The 21,791-nt window shown below is 45.7% G+C and overlaps 1 protein-coding gene across 1 annotated transcript in view; it reads right to left on the bottom strand.

Moving 5' to 3' along the window:
* Positions 1-3,379: 3,379 nt before the first annotated feature.
* The window catches only part of LOC132836055 (proto-oncogene vav-like), a 137,685-nt gene continuing 119,273 nt past the window's right edge, over positions 3,380-21,791 (bottom strand). The window contains exons 20-27 of the mRNA XM_060855296.1: positions 19,580-19,716; positions 15,697-15,762; positions 14,298-14,329; positions 13,782-13,898; positions 12,427-12,514; positions 8,506-8,620; positions 5,088-5,239; positions 3,380-3,681 (exon numbers count right to left, since the gene is read on the bottom strand). Of these exons, the coding sequence (XP_060711279.1) occupies positions 3,625-3,681; positions 5,088-5,239; positions 8,506-8,620; positions 12,427-12,514; positions 13,782-13,898; positions 14,298-14,329; positions 15,697-15,762; positions 19,580-19,716 (764 nt within the window). The 3' untranslated portion in view covers positions 3,380-3,624. The remainder of the gene's footprint in view (positions 3,682-5,087; positions 5,240-8,505; positions 8,621-12,426; positions 12,515-13,781; positions 13,899-14,297; positions 14,330-15,696; positions 15,763-19,579; positions 19,717-21,791) is intronic.

Raw genomic sequence — 21,791 nt, 5'->3', positions numbered from 1 at the left:
CGACCCCAAGAGCAGAGGGGGCTTTGGGTTGAACATTTTAGCCAAAAGGCCAGCATTTGGGGTTAAAGAGAGCGATGGATATGAGGGCACAGGAGATTGGGTTGGGTGGTGAGAATGGCTGAGCAGACTTGAATGTTCTTCTGCACCTTTTGTCCACATTTCTGTGCAGGCATTTCTGACAGTGCTGCACTCTCTCAATCCCGCTCAGCAGGCTCAGCCAAGCAGTGTGCATGCGATAAGAAGCATCTTACACAGCCTCCCTCCGCGCTCGGAGAAAGTGAGGACTGCAGATGCTGGGGATCAGAGCTGAAGTATGCGTTGCTGGAAAAGCACAGCAGGTCAGGCAGCATCCAAGGAGCAGGAGAATCGACGTTTCGGGCATGAGCCCTTCTTCAGGAATGAGGAGGGTGTGCCAGGCAGGCTAAGATAAAAGGTAGGGAGGAGGGACTTGGGGGAGGGGCGATGGAAATGCAATAGGTGGACGGAGGTTAAGGTGAGGGTGATAGGCCGGAGTGAGGGTTGGGGCGGAGAGGTCAGGAAGAAGATTAGGCGGTGCTGAGTCCGAGGGTTGGGACTGAGATAAGGTGGGGGGAGGGGAAGTGAGGAAGCTGGAGAAATCTGCATTTATCCCTTGTGTTTGGGGGGGTGTTGATACTTGTGCTGGAGAACAATTGGTATTCTAAGGTACCGTCCTCAAAACTGGGCCAGACACCTTCAGCGAGCGGGACAGAGGGAGGGAAACTGTTCTTTTGATAATGATTTTCAGCTCGATGTTTGGCTTTGTCCGGTTCAGAGGAACATCCTGACCTGATACATCACAATGATTTTTGGGACCTTCCAACAGGGAGTCATTGAGTGGACGCTGCGAGAGGTTTAAACCGTACGGCTTTGTCCGAATGCATCCACAGCTCGACAGTGTGGTCAGCTGCAACTCTGGAATGAGTTTTGACCCTGCACGCCTCAGCAGAGTCCTACAGACCACCCCACCCACAGTCAGCGAGGCTCCTCGACCATGTCCTCCCACTCTGAGAGCTACCAAGTGGAAGGGGCTCACAACTTGCCGCTCATTGCTCCCATGGTAATGTAGTGCGAGGTAACAACCAACCCATACAGAGCAAGGTCCCACTCATCACACTGATGGAAGCATCAGACAGTCTGTGATCACCCGTCGGGGAAGCAGACCATTGGCCCCATTTAGTCCACACTGACCATCCAAAGGGCATCCAGACCCACTGCCCTACCCTCTCCCTGTAACCCTGCATTTCCCATGGCTTACCCACCTGGTCTGCACATCCCTGGACACTGTCAGGCAATTTTGCTCGGCTCATCCACCAAACCGATTTGTTTTGGTTTATTGTTGTCATTTGTACCTAAGTACAGTGCAGAGTTCTGTTTTGCAAACAGATCATAGCGAGCAAGGACATCCAGATGGTAGAGTGGACCTGGAGCTGCACAGAGGAAACTAGAGCACCTGGAGGGTACTCTTTGTTAGACATTCAATGCAGGTTAGTCCTTTGTACTATGTTAATAAAAGGCTCAGTAGCCAACTTGGAATACAGCTTCACATATGCTGTATCTGCAACAGAACCATCACTCAAACATTTATTTTTATGTGTGTGTGGACATCACATGAGGCAGTGTCAACGTGCTGTTCCACAAAGCAGGCCATCACAATTGAGCTTAACATCATCTGCACACACATAATAGAGCACACACAATGAAGGTGGGAGCTGTGAGCTATAGGGAGAGGCTGAACAGGCTGGCTCTATTTTCCCTGGATTGTCGGAGGCTGAGGGGAGACCTTATGGAGGTTTACAAATCGGGAGGGGCATGGAGAGGGTGAATGGCAGTTGTCGTTTCCCTGGGGTGGGGGAGTTCAAATTGAGGGCGCATATTTTTAAGGTGAGAGGAGAAAGATTTAAAAAGGACACGGGAAGCAACTTTTTTTACATACAGAGAGTGGTTCATACATGGAATGAACTGCCAGAAGAGGTGGAGGATACGGGAACAGTTGCAACATTTAAAAGATATTTGGATAAGTTCATGTGTTTGGAGGGATATGGACCAAGCGCAGGCAGGTGGGGCTAGATTAGTTAGAGAACATGGTCAACGTGGACTGGTTAGACCGAAGGGTCTGTGTCCTTGCTGTGTGACTCCATGGCTCTAACACCTCTAGGCTGGGGAGGGTTAGATTTATAATCACATCATTTCAAAGGGACCTAAGGGTGGTACGTGTATGGAATGAGCTGCCAGAGGAAGTGGTGGAGGCTGCTACAACAACAACATTTAAAGGGCATCTGGATGGTATATGGATAGGAAGGGTTTGGAGGGATTTGGGCCAGGTGCTGGTAAATGGGACTGGATTAATTTAGGATAACTGGTCAGCATGGAGGGTCTGTCTCAGTGCTGTGCATCTCCAAGACTCAAAGTACAGTGAAATGTGTTCATAAAACCCCTACAGTATGGGGAGGCCATTCGACCCATCTAGACCACACCAACCCTCTGGGGTGGCTTCGTGGGTCACTCGCTGTTCTCAGTGATCCCACCCAGTGGCATCCCAATGGGAACGCTCTCATCCCTCCCACTGAGAGCTGGGAATGTGTCACCCCCTCCAGAACCAAAGGCAGTACACACCTCGGCTCCCACCCCCGGATAGCACCGAGGAGCTGCGGCACTGTGCCTATACCTTGGTTTGAGCCAGACGCATAACTGAGGCTCCTTTCTGTTCTCTCCTGGTGAGTGTAAATGATTGTATTGATATCACAGTGTCAGAGGAGAGCAGCAGAGTTATAATGGGCCCTAGCCAATATTTATCCTTAAATCAACATCACGAGAACAAATGGTCTGTCGCACATTGCCGTTCATGGGAGCTTGCTGTGCTGCGTTTCGCATATTCATGCCACTAATTAGTGTTGGCCAATAAATGATATCTTAGCCAGCCACGCCCATGTCCCAGGACCAATTATTAAAACAGAGCTGAAAATGTGTTGCTGGAAAAGCACAGCAGGTCAGGCAGCATCCAAGGAACAGGAGATTCGACGTTTCGGGCATAAGCCCTTCTTCAGGAGTTATGCCCAAAACGTCGAATCTCCTGTTCCTTGGATGCTGCCTGACCTGCTGCGCTTTTCCAGCAACACATTTTCAGCTCTGATCTCCAGCATCTGCAGACCTCACTTTCTCCTCAATTATTACAACAACCTACAACTGTGATCTCAGTTCAAAAACACCTCATTGGCTGAAAAGTGCTTTGGGCCATCCTGAAGTCATGAGAGGCGCTACATAAATACAACTCTTTCTCTCTCTCTCTCTCTTCTCAATATGGAATGTGTTCAACTCTTCAACTAATCCAGTTTGCAAAGAAAGGCAGAGACAAAAAGTGTTCTTGAGAATATTTTTAAACTGTATTAATAAATACAGACAGATCAATTCTTGATTATATTGGAAAGAATCTTGTTTATATAAAAGAAAACCAACAATGTTGCCAGAGTAGAACTCAGAAAGTTAATACTTTGAGATTATTAGAGCATCCCTCCAGTGAGGGTCTGGATGCAGGGAGCCACAGAGAAGTGACCTTTATCTTGACAGAGAATCTCCTTTGTATCATCGATGGAGAAGGTTGAAACGTCAGTAACAATAATCAGAATAATCTTCTTCCACGTAGTTGGCTGGGAAAAAACCGACCTGGAAGCAGAGAGCGGGCAACGTTACACACCGGTCAAATACAACTGTTCGTACAAACGTAGGTCTTCGGAGTTAGAGCAGGGCCCCTCCACTCTGCTCCACCTTTCAGCAAGTCTGGGGTTGACCTGTCTGATCTCCACTTCCCATTTTATCCTGTAGCACAAATGTCTGTGTGACTCAGCTTTGAATTAACTCAGAGGCACAGCCTCCACGACTATCTGCTTTTGTGATAGCAATAGGGACAGCAAGAGGGTCAAGTAGACATCCTGCCTTGTATAGGCCATTAACTGGGTCATTCACAAAATGCCGCAGATCTCAAACATGAGCTGGAAAAACTCAGCAGATGAGGATGCATCTGTGAGGAGGAACAGAGCTAACTTGAGTTCAGATGAAAGGTTATCAACAGGAAATGTTCACTCTGTTTCTCGCTACAGTCCGGTGTGTCCAGCCGAGATTTCCAACATTTTTTGATCATTTTTAAAAATCTCATTCTTAGTGAGAGATTACTGCGGAGATATTTTTCACATCACAACAGTGACTACGTTACAAAACAGCGATGTGGGTCTCTGGAACAAGCTGTGAATGCTGCTTTGCAAGTTTCTAGGGATGTGGGTTCAAATCCCACCGCAACCAACAGCAAGTAAGGTGGTAGTATGAGAAACAACCTCTCTTCTTGATTAAATGGGAGCTTAGGGTGTAGAAAGTACTGCCTGGAAATGTGGGGGAGGCAGGTTCAATTGAGGATTATTCCTGACGAAGGGCTTTTGCCCGGAACGTTGATTTTACTGCTCCTAGGATGCTGCCTGAACTGCTGTGCTCTTCCAGCACCGCTGATCCAGAATCTGGTTTCCAGCATCTGCAGTCATTGTTTTTACCTCAATTGAGGCATTCAAGAGGGGGTATTTGGCTAGTGTGCAGGGGAAAAGGCAGGGGATTAGTATTGGGTCATGTCGTTCATTTGAAGGGCTGATACAGACACCTCGGTGCTATCAGTTAAAAATCACACAACATCAGGTTATCACCCAACAGGTTTATTTGGAAGCACGCTAGCTTTCAGAGCGCTGCTCCTTCATCAGGTGTTGTAACATGTTTGTGCTTCTATGATATTTAAATCCCAGTACGTAAACTATAAAGCTTGCCTAATGTCGATCACCCCATCTGGTTCACTGAAGGAAACTACCATCCTTACCTGGTCTGGCCTACAGGTGACTCCAGACCCACAGCAATGTGGGTGACGTTTAACCACCGTTGGGAATGGGGAACAAATAATTGCTGGATTAGTCCCAACTGGGTTCTAAAGGAGAGGGCTGTTTTAAGGCTGTATGTACACAGTGCCGGTGAGACGCAGAGTGACAAGTGGAAACTGGGTTGGGAACAAAGATTGGAAACACAAGATTACCACACACCCTGCCATATACTTCTCCTTTCCACCATCCAGGCGATCCTTTCTTATTGATGATCTTAACCACATCTCCTTCTTTCAAGCTCAGTTCCGATCGATCCCGGGCTGAGAAATCGTAACGGGCCTTTGCTGTCCCAAAGCACTTTAAACTTGCCCCTGCAAGGAATCAAAATCAGAGGAGATCCTCAACGCCAGTATAGTAAACCCCCGATTAAAGTCGGAATTAGATTAATAGTCACAACATTTAAAAGGGACCTAAAGGGCAACTTTTTCACACAGAGGGTGGTGCATGTATGGAACGAGCTGCCAGGGGAAGTGGTGGAGGCTGGTACAATTACAATGTTTAAAAGGCATCTGGATGGCTTTATGAATAGGAAGGGTTTAGAGGGACATGGGCCAATTGCTGGCTGGTGGGACTCAAATAACTTAGGGTATCAGGTCAGCATGAGGGTCTGTCTCAGTGCTATGCATCTCTATGACTCAAAGTCCAGTGAAATGTGTACAATGTCACCGCATATAGTGCCACTGTCATAGATGCTCATAAAATCCCTACAGTATGGAGAGGCCATTTGACCCATCTAGACCATACCAACCCCCTGAAGGGCCTCCCACTCAGTCACTGTAACCCTGCATCTCTCACAGCTAATCCATACAACCTACACATCCCTGGGGTCAATGGGCAATCTAGCATGGACAATCCCCCAAACCTGCATATCTTTGGACAGTGGGAGGGAACCCACGCAGACACAGGGAGAATGTGCAAAAACTCCACACAGACAGTGACCCGAGGGTGGAATTGAACCTTGCGCTGAGAGGTAGCAGTGCTAACCAGTGTACCACCTCTTATGTATTATTGGTACAAAAATAGTGAAATAAAGAGAAAAGCTAAAAGTTCTACATTTCAGCTCTTCACATTATAAATTAGGATGACAAAGACATAAAGTTAACTGATAACGCCTTTGAACATGATTTGGAGATGCCAGTTTTGGACTGGGGTGGACAAAGTTAAAAATCACACAACACCAGGTTATAGTCCAACAGGTTTAATTGGAAGCACTAGCTTTCTGAGCGCTGCTCCTTCATCAGGTGATCATTAGATTAGATTACTTACAGTGTGGAAACAGGCCCTTCGGCCCAACAAGTCCACACCGACCCTCCGAAGAGCAACTCACCTAAACCCATTCCCCTACGTTTACCCCTTCACCTGGCACAACGGGTAATTTAGCCTGGCCTATGAAGGAGCGGCGCTCTGAAAGCTAGTGTGCTTCCTTTGAATATGGTTTTGTATTAAGAGAATAGTTATAATAATTTGTTTTAACATTGTGAGTATTAATTTTTCCTAATGCTCCCACTCCTATGTGCCAACTTCCCTTCAGTTCCTATCCCTATCCTCAGACAATCTTCTTCCCATCTCCAAATCCCTATCCCACTCCTCTCTGTTCGTCCCAGTCTCCTCTCCTGGCTTCTGTTCTGAACTTGCATTGCTGCCTTGGGCAGGTTCCTGATGAAGGGCTTTTGCCCGAAATGTCGATTGCCGTGCTCTTCGGATGCTGCCTGACCTGCTGTATCTTTCCAGCACCACACACTGATCTTGACTCTAATCTCCAGCAACTGCAGTACCCACTTTCAACACGTTTGTCTTGGGCACTACCTACTACGAGTAAAAAGTGAGGTCTGCAGCTGCTGGAGATCAGAGCTGAAAATGTGTTGCTGGTTAAAGCACAGCAGGTTAGGCAGCAACCAAGGAACAGGAAATTTGCTGCCTAACCTGCTGTGCTTTAACCAGCAACACATTTTCAGCACTACCTACTACTGCCACCAGATAGAGCCTTGTCAATTAAAACTGCAAGGGAATTGGTTTGTATTTTGTCTTTCTTGTCAACTTTCAATTTTGTTGATATTGTAAAGGTTTTATAACATGGAATGTACACCATTTCAACTCAGTAATATTTTAAATAGTGGGAAAGGTCCTGAGTATTCTAATAATGGCTGATGTTGAATGATGTATTTATACTATTTAAGATGGATTACACAGTACTTCGGATATGCTCCTGTATTTGAACCAGCACATGTGTACCCAGAGCAAACAAATAACTGAAGGAACTCCAGTTCTATCACTGACTTCTAGGGGAAGCTATGATTCACTTAGTTTTTCCATTTAAAGTCATGGTTTTCAGGAATATAATCACTGGGATCGGGCCTATGTGATTCACCTCTCTCTCAGCAAGAACATGCAGCTACGACTTGAGGGGTGGCACAGTGGTTAGCATCGCTGCCTCACAGCACCAGAGGTCTGGGTTCAAGTCTGGCCTCAGGTAACCGTCTGTGTAGTGTTTGCACATTGCCCCCCATTGTCTGTGTGGGTGTCCTCCCCCAGACCAAAGATGCTCAGGTTAGGGTGGATTGGCCAGGCTAAGTTGCCCACAGTGTGCAGGTTAGGTGAATTAGCCATGGGAAATGCAGGGATGTGGAGTGGGGATGGGCTGAATGGCCTGTTTCCATACCGTAGGGACTCTATGATTGAAAACTTTTGCTAACTTCTCACTGCATTTGGCAACCCTGCTTGATAATGACACCACACTCCCAGTATTGGACACTCAATGCCCTCGCCACAGCCAATCAGAACGTAAATCAACACTTCATTCGATGATTCTATTCAGTCAGCTCCCCTACAACCAACGTTTGCCATTTTGTCAACTTTTGGCTGACAAAGTGACAAATTTAAGATAAAATGACAAGTTTAAGGCAAATCTTTCAACACTGCACTTTCTTTTGATGTCCCAATGATATTTCTCCAAAGCTTGCTTGTGTCAATATTCTAGAGATAAAAATGTGAAAACTAGGAACAACAGTAGGTCATTCAGTCCCGAAAGACTGCTTTGCCGTTCGATATGATCGGAGCTGATTTTATTATTCCACGTCCTTGCCTGCCGGCCCCACCTAACCCTGACTTGTTGAGAATCTCTCTATCTCTGACCTAAGAACGTTCAGGACTCTGCATTCACCAGCTTTTCAGGAAGACGTACCTCCTTCTGAGAGAGAGGATTTCTCATCTCTGCTGTAAATGATGTCTATTTTTGAACCCCCTCCCCCTCCCCCCCCATCTCTGAGAAGAGGAAACGTCCTCAGGGACAACTTACAAACTCCACACAGACAGTTGCCCGAGACTGGAATCGAACCCGGGTCCCTGGCGCCGTGAGGCTAACCACCATGACTTTACTGCAGTCGTCCAACCTAATAACAATCTCTCAGAAGAGACATGATCTGAGTCACTATCACACAGTGATTTGTGGGAGTTTACTGTGGACAAACCTTTACCTGGAAGTGCTCTCAGACATCCCGTGAATATGAGAGGCAGTACGGGAAAAATCCCGGGGCTTTGTTTATTCCCAATCTGTTCGTCCACCTCTTTGTGCACTCACCTGAAAACCTAGGAATGGTTCTTTTTTCTGGTTCTTGGAAAGAGTTTTGCAAAGCTGTATCCATCGTCTTAAAACACTCCTTTAGGGAATTGTGCTGGTAAAATTCCACCAATTCCTGCAGGAAAACAAGGATCTGTTTGTCTGCTGAAGGTGATCTTTTTGGAGTGTGGCTTAACTTCCAACAATGAGAGAACACATAACTCATGCAAAACTATTCAGAAATCCAAATTAACGAAACCACAGGGGTCCAGCGGATACAGCATTAATGCCAAATTCAACTCCCATGGATTGCAGACATGAGATGTTTGATTAGATTGGATTAGATTCCCTACAGTGTGGAAACAGGCCGTTCGGCCCAACCAGTCCGCACCGACCCTTCAAAGAGTAACCCACCCAGACCCATTTTCCTCTGACTAATGCGCCTAACACTATTGGCAATTTAGCATGGCCAAGTCACCCTAACCTGCACAGCTTTGGATTGTGGGAGGAAACCGGAGCACCCAAAGGGAACCCACGTAGACACGGGGAGAACGTGCAAACGCCACACAGTCACCCGAGGCTGGAATCAAAAGCAGGTCCCTGGCACAGCGAGATTGCAGAACTAACTCCCAAGCCACCGTTACGTCCATCAAAGTGACTCAAAAACAGACCATAATCAGAAAAGGATATATGCAGAAAGTGCTGAAGAAATGTGGACTGCAGTCACACTAGACTCTAAACTTTAACTCTCTCTCTCTCTTTCTCCACAGATGCTGCCTGACCTGCTGAGTTTCTCCAGCACTTTCTCTTTTTGCTTCAGACCTCCAGCATCCACCGTACCTTTAAAGTACTGTCACAAATTCACCTGCACCTCCACACACATCATTTACTGCATCCGCTGCACCCGATGTGGCCTCCTCTATATTGGGGAGACAGGCCGCCTACTTGCGGAATGTTTCAGGGAACACCTCTGGGACACCCGGACCAACCAACCCAACTACCCCGTGGCTCAACATTTCAACTCCCCCTCCCACTCCACCAAGGACATGCAGGTCCTTGGACTCCTCCATCGCCAGACCATAGCAACACGACGGCTGGAGGAAGAGCGCCTCATCTTCCATCTAGGAACCCTCCAACCACAAGGGATGAACTCAGATTTCTCCAGTTTCCTCATATCCACTCGCCCCACCTTGTCTCAGTCCCAACCCTTGAACTCAGCACCACCTTCCTAACCTGCAATCTTCTTCCTGACCTCTCTGTCCCCATCCCCACTCCGTCCTATTGCCCTCACCCTAACCTCCTTCCACCTATCGCACTTCCAATGCCCCTCCCCCAACTCCCTCCGCCCTACCTTTTATCTTAGCCTGCTTGGCGCACCCTCCTCATTCCTGAAGAAGGGCTCATGCCCGAAATGTCGATTCTCCTGCTCCTTGGATGCTGCCTGACCTGCTGCGCTTTTCCAGCAACACATTTTCAGCTCTGATCTCCAGCATCTGCAGACCTCACTTTCTCCTACCATTAAAGTCTGAATGGAACTGGGTGCGCTGAAGTAGTAGGAGGCCAGTCTGCCCATCATAACTTTGCAATCCCTTTGAAAGAGCTCTCCAAGTATAAAAACGAGGAGCAGGAGTCAAGCCTGCTCCACCATTTAATATGATTGTGGCTGATCTCCCCTTGGCCTGAACTCCACTTCCCTGCCCACCTCGGTAGGCCATGGCTAATTGATAATCTGCCTGTCTCCCCCTTGTGTTTATTCAGTGCCCTGGCATCCATCAAACTCTGGGGTCATGAATTCTATAGATAGTTGGCACGGGGTTGCTATTAGGCTAGCTTTATATGTTATGGACCAGGGCCCGTCAAAATACTCTAAGAAAGTAGCCTAGACCCTAATGTTTTCTTATGTTAAGGGCAAATGCAAAACGAGGTTCCAGGTGCGATGTAGCTGGTCAAACCACTTGGCTTTACTCAAAACAGAATTTATTTAAATACTATAATTGAAACACAAACAAAAGAATACCTTAATTCATGGAAGACCTAACCAACCCACCCCAACAGTATTTGTTACTAATGAACTGTTCGAGGAGAAAGTGAGGTCTGCAGATGCTGGAGATCTGAGCTGAAAATGTGTTGCTGGAAAAGCGCAGCAGGTCAGGCAGCATCCAAGGAGCAGGAGATTCGACGTTTCGGACATAAGCCCTTCTTCAGGAATCCCGACACGTCGAATCTCCTGCTCCTTGGATGCTGCCTGACCTGCAGCGCTTTTCCAGCAACACATTTTCAGTACTAATGAACTGTTCCAATATTGTAACACCCCATGAACACACATAAAAGGTAAATCCAAACACAGATTCTTACAGGCAGGAGGGAACAAATCTACAGAGGGATTTCAGAGAAAGACAGAGGAATCCTTTACTGAAGATTGCAACTCCCCTGGACTCACACAGAGTGACTGTTACAGCTAAAAACACTAGAGAAAACCTGAGCTGAGAGAACTGGCCACTCCCCTTGTCTTGTTTAAACTAGACCCTTCAGCACCTCTGCTTTATGACCCAGGAACAAAATAATTTCTTTAAAGTGACAGCAACACCACAATATATCAGATTTTTTAAAAAAATGGTTCAATGTCACCATTTGCCATCGCAGGATTTGAACCCAGAAAACTGGCCTGCCATTTTGTATAACTAGAGTGAAGAGTGTGGTGCTGGAAAAGCGCAGCAGGTCAGGCAGCATCCAAGGAGCAGGAGAATCAACGTTTCGAGCAAAAGCCCTTCTCTGATGAAGGGTTTTTGCCGAAAACGTCCATTTTTCCTGCTCCTCGGATGCTGCCTGACCTGCTGCATTTTTCCAGCACCACACTCTTCACTCTAATCTCCAGCATCTGTAGCACTCACTTTCACCTGTTCGTATAACTAGCCCAGTGACGTTTTCATGACACCATCACTTTCCACTTGGAAAGTGAATTCAACTTTCTCCATCTGCCCTGGCAGGATTTGAACCCAGGGCCTCGGGACCTGTAGATAAATAGCCTCCCAAGAACGTTGGTGGGCCACTGCTCCTTCCAATTAATTAAATCTTTCCTGCGTCACCCTGAACACTTTTCCCCCACATTATGCTCCATTTTCCAGGTCTTTTCCCACTCACCGAACATATCAATAGCTTTTTGTTGCCTCCAGATTATAAACAAGCAACCTCTTCATTTCATCCCGAGTCAATTCTTTTGCCAGTCCCCTCCTGTCCTGGCAGTGAAAACAGCTTCTCTCTGCCTACTTTTTCAATTCTGCTGAAAGTGCGTGTCTGTTTTGCAATCTTCTCTGTCCTACGGAGAACCGGCTTTTTAAGTACCACCAACAACAGAGGTCCTGTGCCCCCGGTGATATTCACCTTCTGTGCCCCATTCAAAGACCTGACACCCTCCTGCAAGTCCTTTTGTCCTGAAGGTGATCGCTGCCAGATCACATCAGGTAAGAAACCATTCCACACAGAATGTTGCGAAACTCAGAAACATTGTCATACATGTTGATTACGGTGGCACGGAGCTCAGAATCATAGAATCCCTGCGGCATGAAAACAGGCCATTTGGCCCATTGAGTCCACACCTAGACCCAATGTATCCCTCCATTTCCCATGGCTAATCCAGCTAACCTACACATTCCTCGACACTACGGGCAATTTCCCACGGCTAATCCACCCTAACCTGGACATCTTTAGCCTGTGGGAGGAAACCCAAGCAGACACAGGGCGGGGGATGTGCAAACTCCACGCAGACAGTCACCCTGAGGTTGGAATCAAACCCAGTCCCTGGCGCCTTGGAGTAGCAGTGCTAACCACCGAGACACCGTGCTGTATCCCTTGACAGGATATTTATCAACAGGGAGACCTCTCTGGCCTGGGTTGAAGGGTATGCGTTTGTTGTACCACAGTTTAAATTCAGTTCATACATACCAGTAATGACTTGAAGGCCTTCTTATCTGTCACACGGAATAAACTATCTGATGTGGTCACCTTGATGTGCTTTACTTCTGAATTGAACCTGTCACAAAACATCATAATATATTAACGTCGTGGCCAGAAGCCTTTACTGAACTGTCTGAGACACTGTGCTGTGCAGTCCTGACCTGTGAACATTTGATATTTTAACAGCAGTGTTAAGAGCCAATGCTCAGTCTGAATGAAGAGACCCATTGAGACTGAACAAAAGAACACACAAACTAGCAGCAACATCCGACCCTTCAAGAACACTCCTCCATTCAGGTGATCCGACTCATCATCTTCAACAGGAGACCCCTTATTTATGAGCTGCATCTTCACTCGTTCTGGTCTCTGGGAGAGTTTTAGCCTCAACTAATTACCTATTCGGAGTGTCTCGGTGTGGAGCTGTCCCCCAAGTCTGATAAACCAAACCATCTGCTTCAATACAGAGTCAGGTCACAGACCTGTCACCATCTTAGAACCCCGACAGTGCAGAAACAGGAGATTCAGCCCACCGGGTCCACACCACCTGTCCGAAGAGCATCCCACCCGGACCTGTATTTCCCCTGGCCAATCCCACTAACCTGCACATCTTTGGACTGCGGGAGGAAACGAGAGCCCCTGAAGGAAACCCCACGCAGACACTGTGCAAAAACAGTCGCTTGAGGGTGGAATCGAACCTGTGTCATTGGTGCTATGAGACAGCAGTGCTAACCACTCAGTCACCATGTTGCCCCTATGGACCGATAGAACAGGTCTGATGGGCTGAATACCCTCCTGTTATTCCTAATAATGAATCCCCTTCACACTCACAATAAACCAAACTTTGCTAGTTAAATAGAGCCATAATAAGGTGGTATAAACCTGCACCTCACTACTTGTGCAGGTGAGAGAGGCAGAAACCCTTATCACATTGAGGAAGGATTTCGATGTGAACTTGTGATGCCAAGGCTATGGGTCAAGAGCTGGGACATGGGATTAGAATTGTTTTGGGTTTGTTTTTGACCGGTGCAGATGTGATGGGCTGAAGATTCTTTCTCTTCTGTATGTCTCTGTGACTCTAAACAGGTCACTGATAGACCAGTCTTGAACATTAATCCCTCCAATGCTGTATTAAATGTCACCACTCTCAGACACTGGAATACTGTAAACAGACTGTAACTGCAATTTTTATCAAACACTGGGAAACTTTATCATATACACTGAGCTGGTGTAACTTGTCCGTTTCTCTCTCCCACATGCACGCATACACACAGGAGTAATGAACCTTATCAACATTGCGGGTCACGCAGAACAATATTGACATGCTGTTAATTTCCCCTCCTTACTTGATACTGATGGCGTATTCCCCAGCATCCTTCACTCTCTGTCTTACTAAGTAAGTACCATCGGAGCGACTGTTTAGAAGGGTTTCTGCCTGGCATCTTTCCATGGGTCCAGCATACCTAGGAGAGACAAGACCCAGGGTCAGGTCGGGTAAAACTTCCCTCTGCTTTCGCAGTCTGCACTCAAAGGTAGCTACAAAAATCCTGCTTTGATTTTTTGAATGACATGCTAATTTATCCTATCTCAGATTTACATTTTATCCCTTATCAGATTTACAAATCACCCCGTATCAGATTTACAACTTACCCTGTATCAGATTTACAAATCACCCTGTATCAGATTTACAATTCACCCTGTATCAGATTTATAATTTACCCCGTATCAGATTTACAATTTACCCTGTGCTGAATTTACAGTTTACTCTGGACAAACCTGATAGGAACAATATCCAAAAATGTTCTCATTGGGAGAAAGATGCATTTATGGCGAAAATATTTAGATGAGATGGCTCTGCTTACCAGGAATATGAAGAATAGTCAATCTGAGGTGCCTGCAAGATACAAGTTTAGAAGACAATTTGGAAAAATGTTTCTAATTTTAATTGATGAACAATATCTGTACCAACAGCTGTCCTGTTTCGTGTGGAAGAGATTCCCAGCAACCACAGACAAGCCCCTATCGACATGATTATGAGTCTGGCACAATCCCACTTTCTCTGCATATACTATCATAAAAACCAGGATGGACAGAAACACTGGATTGAGGAAATGAGGTGAGTGTTGGGAATGGATGGGGTCAAGAAGATAGAGTTATCCAATATGGAAACAGACCCTTCGGTCCAACCAGTCCATACTGACTGTAATTCCAAACTAATCTAGTCCCAACTGCCTGCTGCTGGCCCGTATCCCTCCAAATCTTTCCTATTCATGGACTTATCCAAATGTATTTTAAATGTTGAAATTGTACGCATATCCATCGTTTCCTCAGGAAGTTCATTCCACACTCAAACCACCCGCTATGTGAAACAATTATCCCTCAGGTCTTTTTAAAATCTTTCTTCTCTCACATTAAAAAAATGTCCCCTCATTTTGAAATCTTTCAAAAGACCTTTACCATTCACCTTGTCTAGGCCCTCCATGATTTTATAAACTTCTATAAGGTCACCCCTCAACCTCCTACACTCCAGTGAAAGCTATCCAGCCTCTCCTTACAAACCAAACCTTCCATACCCGGCAACATCCTGGTAAATCTCTTCTGAACCCTCTCCAGTTTAATAATATCCTTCCTATAACAGAGTAACACAGTACTCCAACAGAGGTGGATGAGGTGTTAAGTGGGAAATAGTGTTAAGATGATCAAGTGAGTGTTGGGAATATATGGGTTAAGGAAATCAGATTTATCTTGTTGTCAGGCAATACAAAAGATTCAATTCCTTCCATACTGAGATTAGATTACTTACAGTGTGGAAACAGGCCCTTCGGCCCAACAAGTCCACACCGACCCGCCGAAGCGCAACCCACCCATTCCCCTACATTTACCCCCTTACCTAACACTACCTTACCTACCCCCTTACCTGGCCAATTCACCTAACCTGCACATCTTTGGATTGTGGGAGGAAACTGGAGCACCCGGAGGAAACCCACACAGACACAGGGAGAATGTGCAAACTCCACACAGACAGTCGCCTGAGGCGGGAATTGAACCTGGGTGTCTGGCGCTGTGAGGCAGCAGTGCTAACCACTGTGCCACTGTGCCGCCCACAATTTAGGCTGAGTTTTTTTTTACAGTGAACGTGATTTGGTGCACATTTGACGAACCCAACTGTAGAATCTCAGCTCTTTGGACTTGACCTCCACCGTCAGGTGCTATACACTGAGAACGAGGGCCTAGAATATAAATCAAGAGGATATTACTTACGCATACGAAGGGTTTTACTTTAGAGCAGGGGAACCAACCAATCTCATTTGTAGACGTATTCCTTCCCTGAAGGCATTAAAAGAAAAACATTAATTAAATCATCTTATTTAACTTCTGGGTTAATTCATTACTGTTTGATATATTTGATCATATTACTCCCTGTTAATCAATCTTAAACTATTTGTACAAAAGCAAAATATTGCAGGGGGATGAAATTCCAAGGAAAACTCAGGAATTTCAAAGAAAAATTCATCCCAGACTCAAAATGTTAACTCTGTTTCTCTCAGCATAAATGCTGCCAGACCTGTTGTGTTTCTCTAGCATTCTGTGTTCGCTTCATACCAGCTACCAAATTGAAATTGAGACTTTCAGACCTTTTCCCTTGTGGAGTGGGTTTATTGGCTTCCTCAGTCTTATAACTCCTGGCCCACACCCAGTGTTCTAGGTACAGCTTTTATATTTTCTTACCAACCTAATCAGAGATGTTACTGATTCAAGCAGGTGGGACTTGAACCTGAGCCAGAGGTACACACACACTACCACAAGGACCCTTTAAATAGGTTTGCATGCTATTATGAACAGCCATCTTTTTTACAGTGTGGAAACAGGCCCTTCAGCCCAACAAGTCCACACTGACCCTCCAAAGAGTAACCCCCTTTCCTCTGACTAATGCACCTGACGTTATGGGCAATTTAGGATGGCCAATCCACCTGACCTGCACACCTTTGGACTGTGGGAGGAAACCGGAGCACCCGGTGGAAACCCACACAGACACGGGGAGAATGTGCAAACTCCACACAGTCAGTCGCCCAAGGCTGGAATTGAACCCGGGTCCCTGGTGCTGTGAGGCAGCAGTGCTAACCACTGAGCCACCCCAAAGTTTTACTTTACATGATGATTATGCATGACTTCTGTCACTGACGCAGGCACGGTGGTCAGGCAATTTATGTGGCTTTTCACTGTATTTTTCATGTGAAAGTATACTTGACAATAAATTTCTCTTCAATTTTGTTGTAATGTAATTAAAATGATGAACACTAGATAGCACCAAAGAGCATAATCCCAGTACAACAGACAAAGACCTTCATAAAATCACCACTGGATGTTTATTAGCAATCTGAAATGCATTGATTTTCTACGTTAAGCCCAGATTTCCCAAAGGTGTATTGCGTTGTATTTAGCCATGGAGGGTGTTTGCATTTAGTGCTTGTTCAGATACTCCCCAGGGATGTAACCATTTGGTGATCCTTTACCTTCACCTCTGAACATTGGCTGCATTGACTACACTGAGTACTCATTTCTCATCACTTTAACTAAAAGCTACATTTGAGTTGGATAGAGGTGGTTCGTCATAGAGTCATACTGCATGAGAGAATTCTAGAACACTGGTGTTTAACTGGTAGAATTCTGGCCTTTAAGTAGAGAAAATACTGGTCTTTCATTGGGAGAAATCTGGTCTTTAACTGGGAGGAATTTGTGTCTTTAACTGGGAGAAATACTGATCTTTAATGGGGAGAACTCTGGTCTTCACTGGGAGAACTCTGTGTGTTTAACCGGAAGAACTTTAAAAGGGAGAACTCTGATGTTTAACTGAAAGAAATCTAGGATAATTTGGTCTTTAATTGGGAGAACTCTTGTCTTTAACTGGGAAATTTTGTCTTAAATTGGCAACAAATCTGGTCATTTACTGGGACGTATCTGGTATTTAACTGGGATACCTCTGGTTGTTAACTGGGAGAAATCTGGCCTTAAACTGGGGAAAATCTGGTATTTAACTGGGAGAAATCTGATCTTTAACTGGGAGAAATACGGGTCTTTAACAGGGAAAACACCGGTCTTTAATGGGAGATCTCTGGTCTTTAATTGGGAGAAATATGGTCTTTAACTGGGAGTACTCTCGTCTTTAATTGGGAAACTCTGTCTCTAACTGGGAGAAACCTGGGCCTTTAACTGGGAGAAACCTAGTCATTCATTGGGAGGTATTTGGTCTTTAACTGGGAGAAATCTGGTCTTTAACAGAGTGAGCTCTGGGTCTTGAACTGGGAGAAACTTGAGTCTTTAACTGAGAGAAATTTGTGTCTTTAACTGGGAGACATACGGATGTTGAACTGGGAGAAATCTGATCTCTCACTGGGAGAACTCTGGTCTTTAACTGGGACAATTTGGTCTTTAATTTGGAGAAATCTGGTCATTCACTGAGACAGCTCTGATCTTCAAATGATAGAAATCTAGTCTTTAACTGGGAGAACTCTGAATATTTAACTGGGAGGAACTTGTGTCTCTAACTGGGAGAAATACAGATCATTAACTGGGAGAAATCCGGTCATTCACTGAGAGAACTCTGACCTTTAAATTATAGAAATCTGATCTTTAACTGGGGGAGCTCTGGTCTTTAACTGCAAGAAATCTGTTTTTTAATCGGGAGGACATTGGTCTTGAACTGGGAGAAATCTGGTCTTTAACAGGGTGAAGTCTGGGTGTTTAACTGGGACAACTCAGGGTGTTTACCTGGGACAACTCGGGGTATTTACCTGGGACAACTCAGGGTCTTTAACCGGGACAACTCGGGGTGTTTAACCGGGACAACTCAGGATGTTTAACCGGGACAACTCAGGATGTTTAACCGGGACAACTCGGGGTATTTAACCGAGACAACTCAGGGTATTTAACCGGGACAACTCGGGGTCTTTAACTGGGACAACTCGGGGTATTTAACCGGGACAACTCAGGGTCTTTAACCGGGACAACTCGGGGTGTTTAACCGGGACAACTCGGGGTCTTTAACCGGGACAACTCAGGATGTTTAACCGGGACAACTCGGGGTATTTAACCGGGACAACTCAGGGTCTTTAACCAGGAAACTCGGGGTGTTTAACCGGGACAACTCAGGGTGTTTAACTGGGACAACTCAGGGTCTTTAACCGGGACAACTCGGGGTATTTAACCGGGACAATTCAGGGTATTTAACCGGGACAACTCAGGGTATTTAACCGGGACAACTCGGGGTGTTTAACCAGGACAACTCGGGGTGTTTAGCCAGGATAACTCAGGATGTTTAACTGGGACAACTCAGGGTCTTTAACCGGGACAACTCGGGGTATTTAATGGAGACAACTCAGGGTATTTAACCGGGACAACTCAGGGTGTTTAACTGGGACAACTCAGGGTGTTTAACGGGGACAACTCGGGGTATTTAACTGGGACAACTTGGGCTGTTTAACCGGGACAATCGGGGTATTTACCTGGGACAACTCAGGGTGTTTAACTGGGACAACTCAGGGTGTTTAACCGGGACAACTCAGGGTGTTTAACTGGGACAACTCGGGGTTTTTAACTGGGACAACTCTGGGTATTTAACTGGGACAACTCAGGGTGTTTAACCGGGACAACTCAGGGTGTTTAACTGGGACAACTTTAACTGGGATTTCAGTGAAATTGGTATCACATTTAGAATAGACATGAGATACCACAATAGGCGTCAGTATTAATTTCGGGAATATTGGCTAGGGTTTCTGTTCCTTATTGCGATGCACTTCTTGTCCAAAGTGCAATAAAATCATTGTTGTTTGATGATCTTCAGGAAAGAAGCGGCCAACTGATGCAACAGTAATGCATACGCAACGTTTGCTGTACAAAAGAAGAGTAAAAAAATCTTCGAGTAAGGGCTTATGCTCGAAACGTCGAATTCCCTATTCCTGAGATGCTGCCTGGCCTGCTGTGCTTTGACCAGCAACACATTTTCAGCTGTACAAAAGAAGGCCGTTCAGCCCATCATGGTTGTGCCAATTCTGCGTAAACCGACAGGAATTTTAAAAAGAAAATGACAACAATGTGAAAAACTACTGCAATACCGGGATGACACAACTCAGTTTGTGCAGCTCACCTCCCACCACTGCTGCTCCACTTCTGCTTTGGTGAGTTCGATGATATCCCCGAGAAGCAGCTTCAGAGCGGGTCCGAACGCAACGGGGGGAGGAGGCATTCCGAAATATTCTTGGCAGACTTCTGTTTTGGGTAAACCTGAGGGAAGGGGAGAGGAGATGAGAGCCTTCAAACCTGCCAGTTGCTTGCCAACAGCACGAGATGTCAAAGTTTACCTTCCTCTCAATCATTCTTCTCCCTCCATTACCCTTCAATGTCCTTTGATACTGATCAACTGAAACATGGCTACAGTCCAGCTCAGGATTAACAGCCCTATTTCAGAGTGCTGAATGATATCCTCACGCACAAAATGTGAAGATTTTGTGCCAATGATCTATTCAGAAGGAATATTATTTATGAATTATTGCCACACAATGATTTTTTTTAATATATTCTGCACTCCCAGGACAATTTGCAATATATCTCCCTACAAAGGAAATGTCATCTTGTTGTGGTTCTGTTCGCCGAGCTGGGAGTTTGTGTTGCAGACGTTTCGTCCCCTTTCTAGGTGACATCCTCAGTGCTTGGGAGCCTCCTGTGAAGCGCTTCTGTGATCTTTCCTCCGGCATTTATAGTGGTTTGTCTCTGCCGCTTCCGGTTGTCAGTTCCAGCTGTCCGCTGCAGTGGCCGGTATATTGGGTCCAGGTCGATGTGCTTGTTGATAGAATCTGTGGATGAGTGCCATGCCTCTAGGAATTCCCTGGCTGTTCTCTGTTTGGCTTGTCCTATAATAGTAGTGTTGTCCCAGTCGAATTCATGTTGCTTGTCATCTGCATGTGTGGCTACTAAGGATAACTGGTCATGTCGTTTCGTGGCTAGTTGGTGTTCATGGATGCGGATCGTTAGCTGTCTTCCTGTTTGTCCTGTGTAGTGTTTTGTGCAGTCCTTGCATGGGATTTTGTCTTCTTTTTCAGCAATCTCAACTTCTGAACTCCTTACTATTAACGATGGCTTGTGCCCTGATTTAACACTGCTGTGGTTATCATTCATCTGGCTTTCTTTGCCTGTTCTTTGAAAAACTCCACTCAGCTGGAGTCCAAGAGGTACAGAGATCAAGGTTCATTATTCCATTTCCTACTTTATTTATTCCTTTACAATATTTCTAAGGAGGTTGGCACATCTGAGAGAATAGGGCTTCTCTGGAGCACATCAGATAGCCCAGAGTCAGCAAGGCTGCCTTCTCTCAAGAACATACGCACACTTTGCTAGAACATTGATCGCAAGGATGGGAGATTATAACTACTGCAGGATCTCACTCTGTGATGTAACTTACTACCCCCCCATTCCCCAGGAAGCTTGACAGTTACTGAGTATTCCGTCCTGGCAACAAGAATTTCATTCAAACTCCAATTTGCTTCCCCCAACAAAGAATAACCAGGTATTTTTGCACAGAAACTCCAGTCATAGCTAACTTAGACAAACAGAAATCCAAGCTGCTTTGAGACATGGGCTGGGAAATACCAAGTAACATACACACCAGCTAATAACCATCTCCAATACAAGAGAATCTCACCATCACTCCTTGACATTCAATGGTGTTATTAGAGTCATAGAACTGTATAGCACAAAAACAGAACCTTTGACCCAACTCATCCACGCCAACCAGATATTGTAAACTAAGCTAGTTCCATTTGCCAGCACTTAGCCAGCATGCCCTATTCATATACCCATCCAAATGCCTTTTAAATGTTGCAATTGTACCAGCCTCCACCACTTCCTCTGGCAGCTCATTCCATACACGTACCACCCTCTACGTGAAAAAGTTGCCCCTTAGGTCTCTTTTATATCTTTCCCCTCTCACCCTAAACCTATGCCCTCAAGTTCTGAACTCCCCCCACCACAGGGAAAAGACTTTGTCTATTTATCCTATCCATGCCTCTCATGATTTTATAAACGTCTATAAGGTCACCCCTCAGCCTCCAATGCTCCAGGGAAAACAGCCCCAGCCTGTTCAGCCTCTCCCTGTAGCTCAGATCCTCCAACCCCGACAACATCCTTGTAAATCTTTTCTGAACCCTTTCAAGTTTCACAACATCTTTCCGATAGGAAGGAGACCAGAATTGCACGCAATATTCCAACAGTGGCCTAACCAATGTCCTGTACAACCACAACATGACCTCCCAACTCCTGTACGCAATGTTCTGACCAATAAAGGAAAGCATATCAAATGCCTT

Source organism: Hemiscyllium ocellatum, chromosome 45 (genome assembly GCF_020745735.1).
Source record: "Hemiscyllium ocellatum isolate sHemOce1 chromosome 45, sHemOce1.pat.X.cur, whole genome shotgun sequence".
NCBI lineage: Eukaryota > Metazoa > Chordata > Chondrichthyes > Orectolobiformes > Hemiscylliidae > Hemiscyllium > Hemiscyllium ocellatum.
Note: the sequence above shows the minus strand (reverse complement) of the source record. Positions and strands in the feature narration are given on the sequence as shown.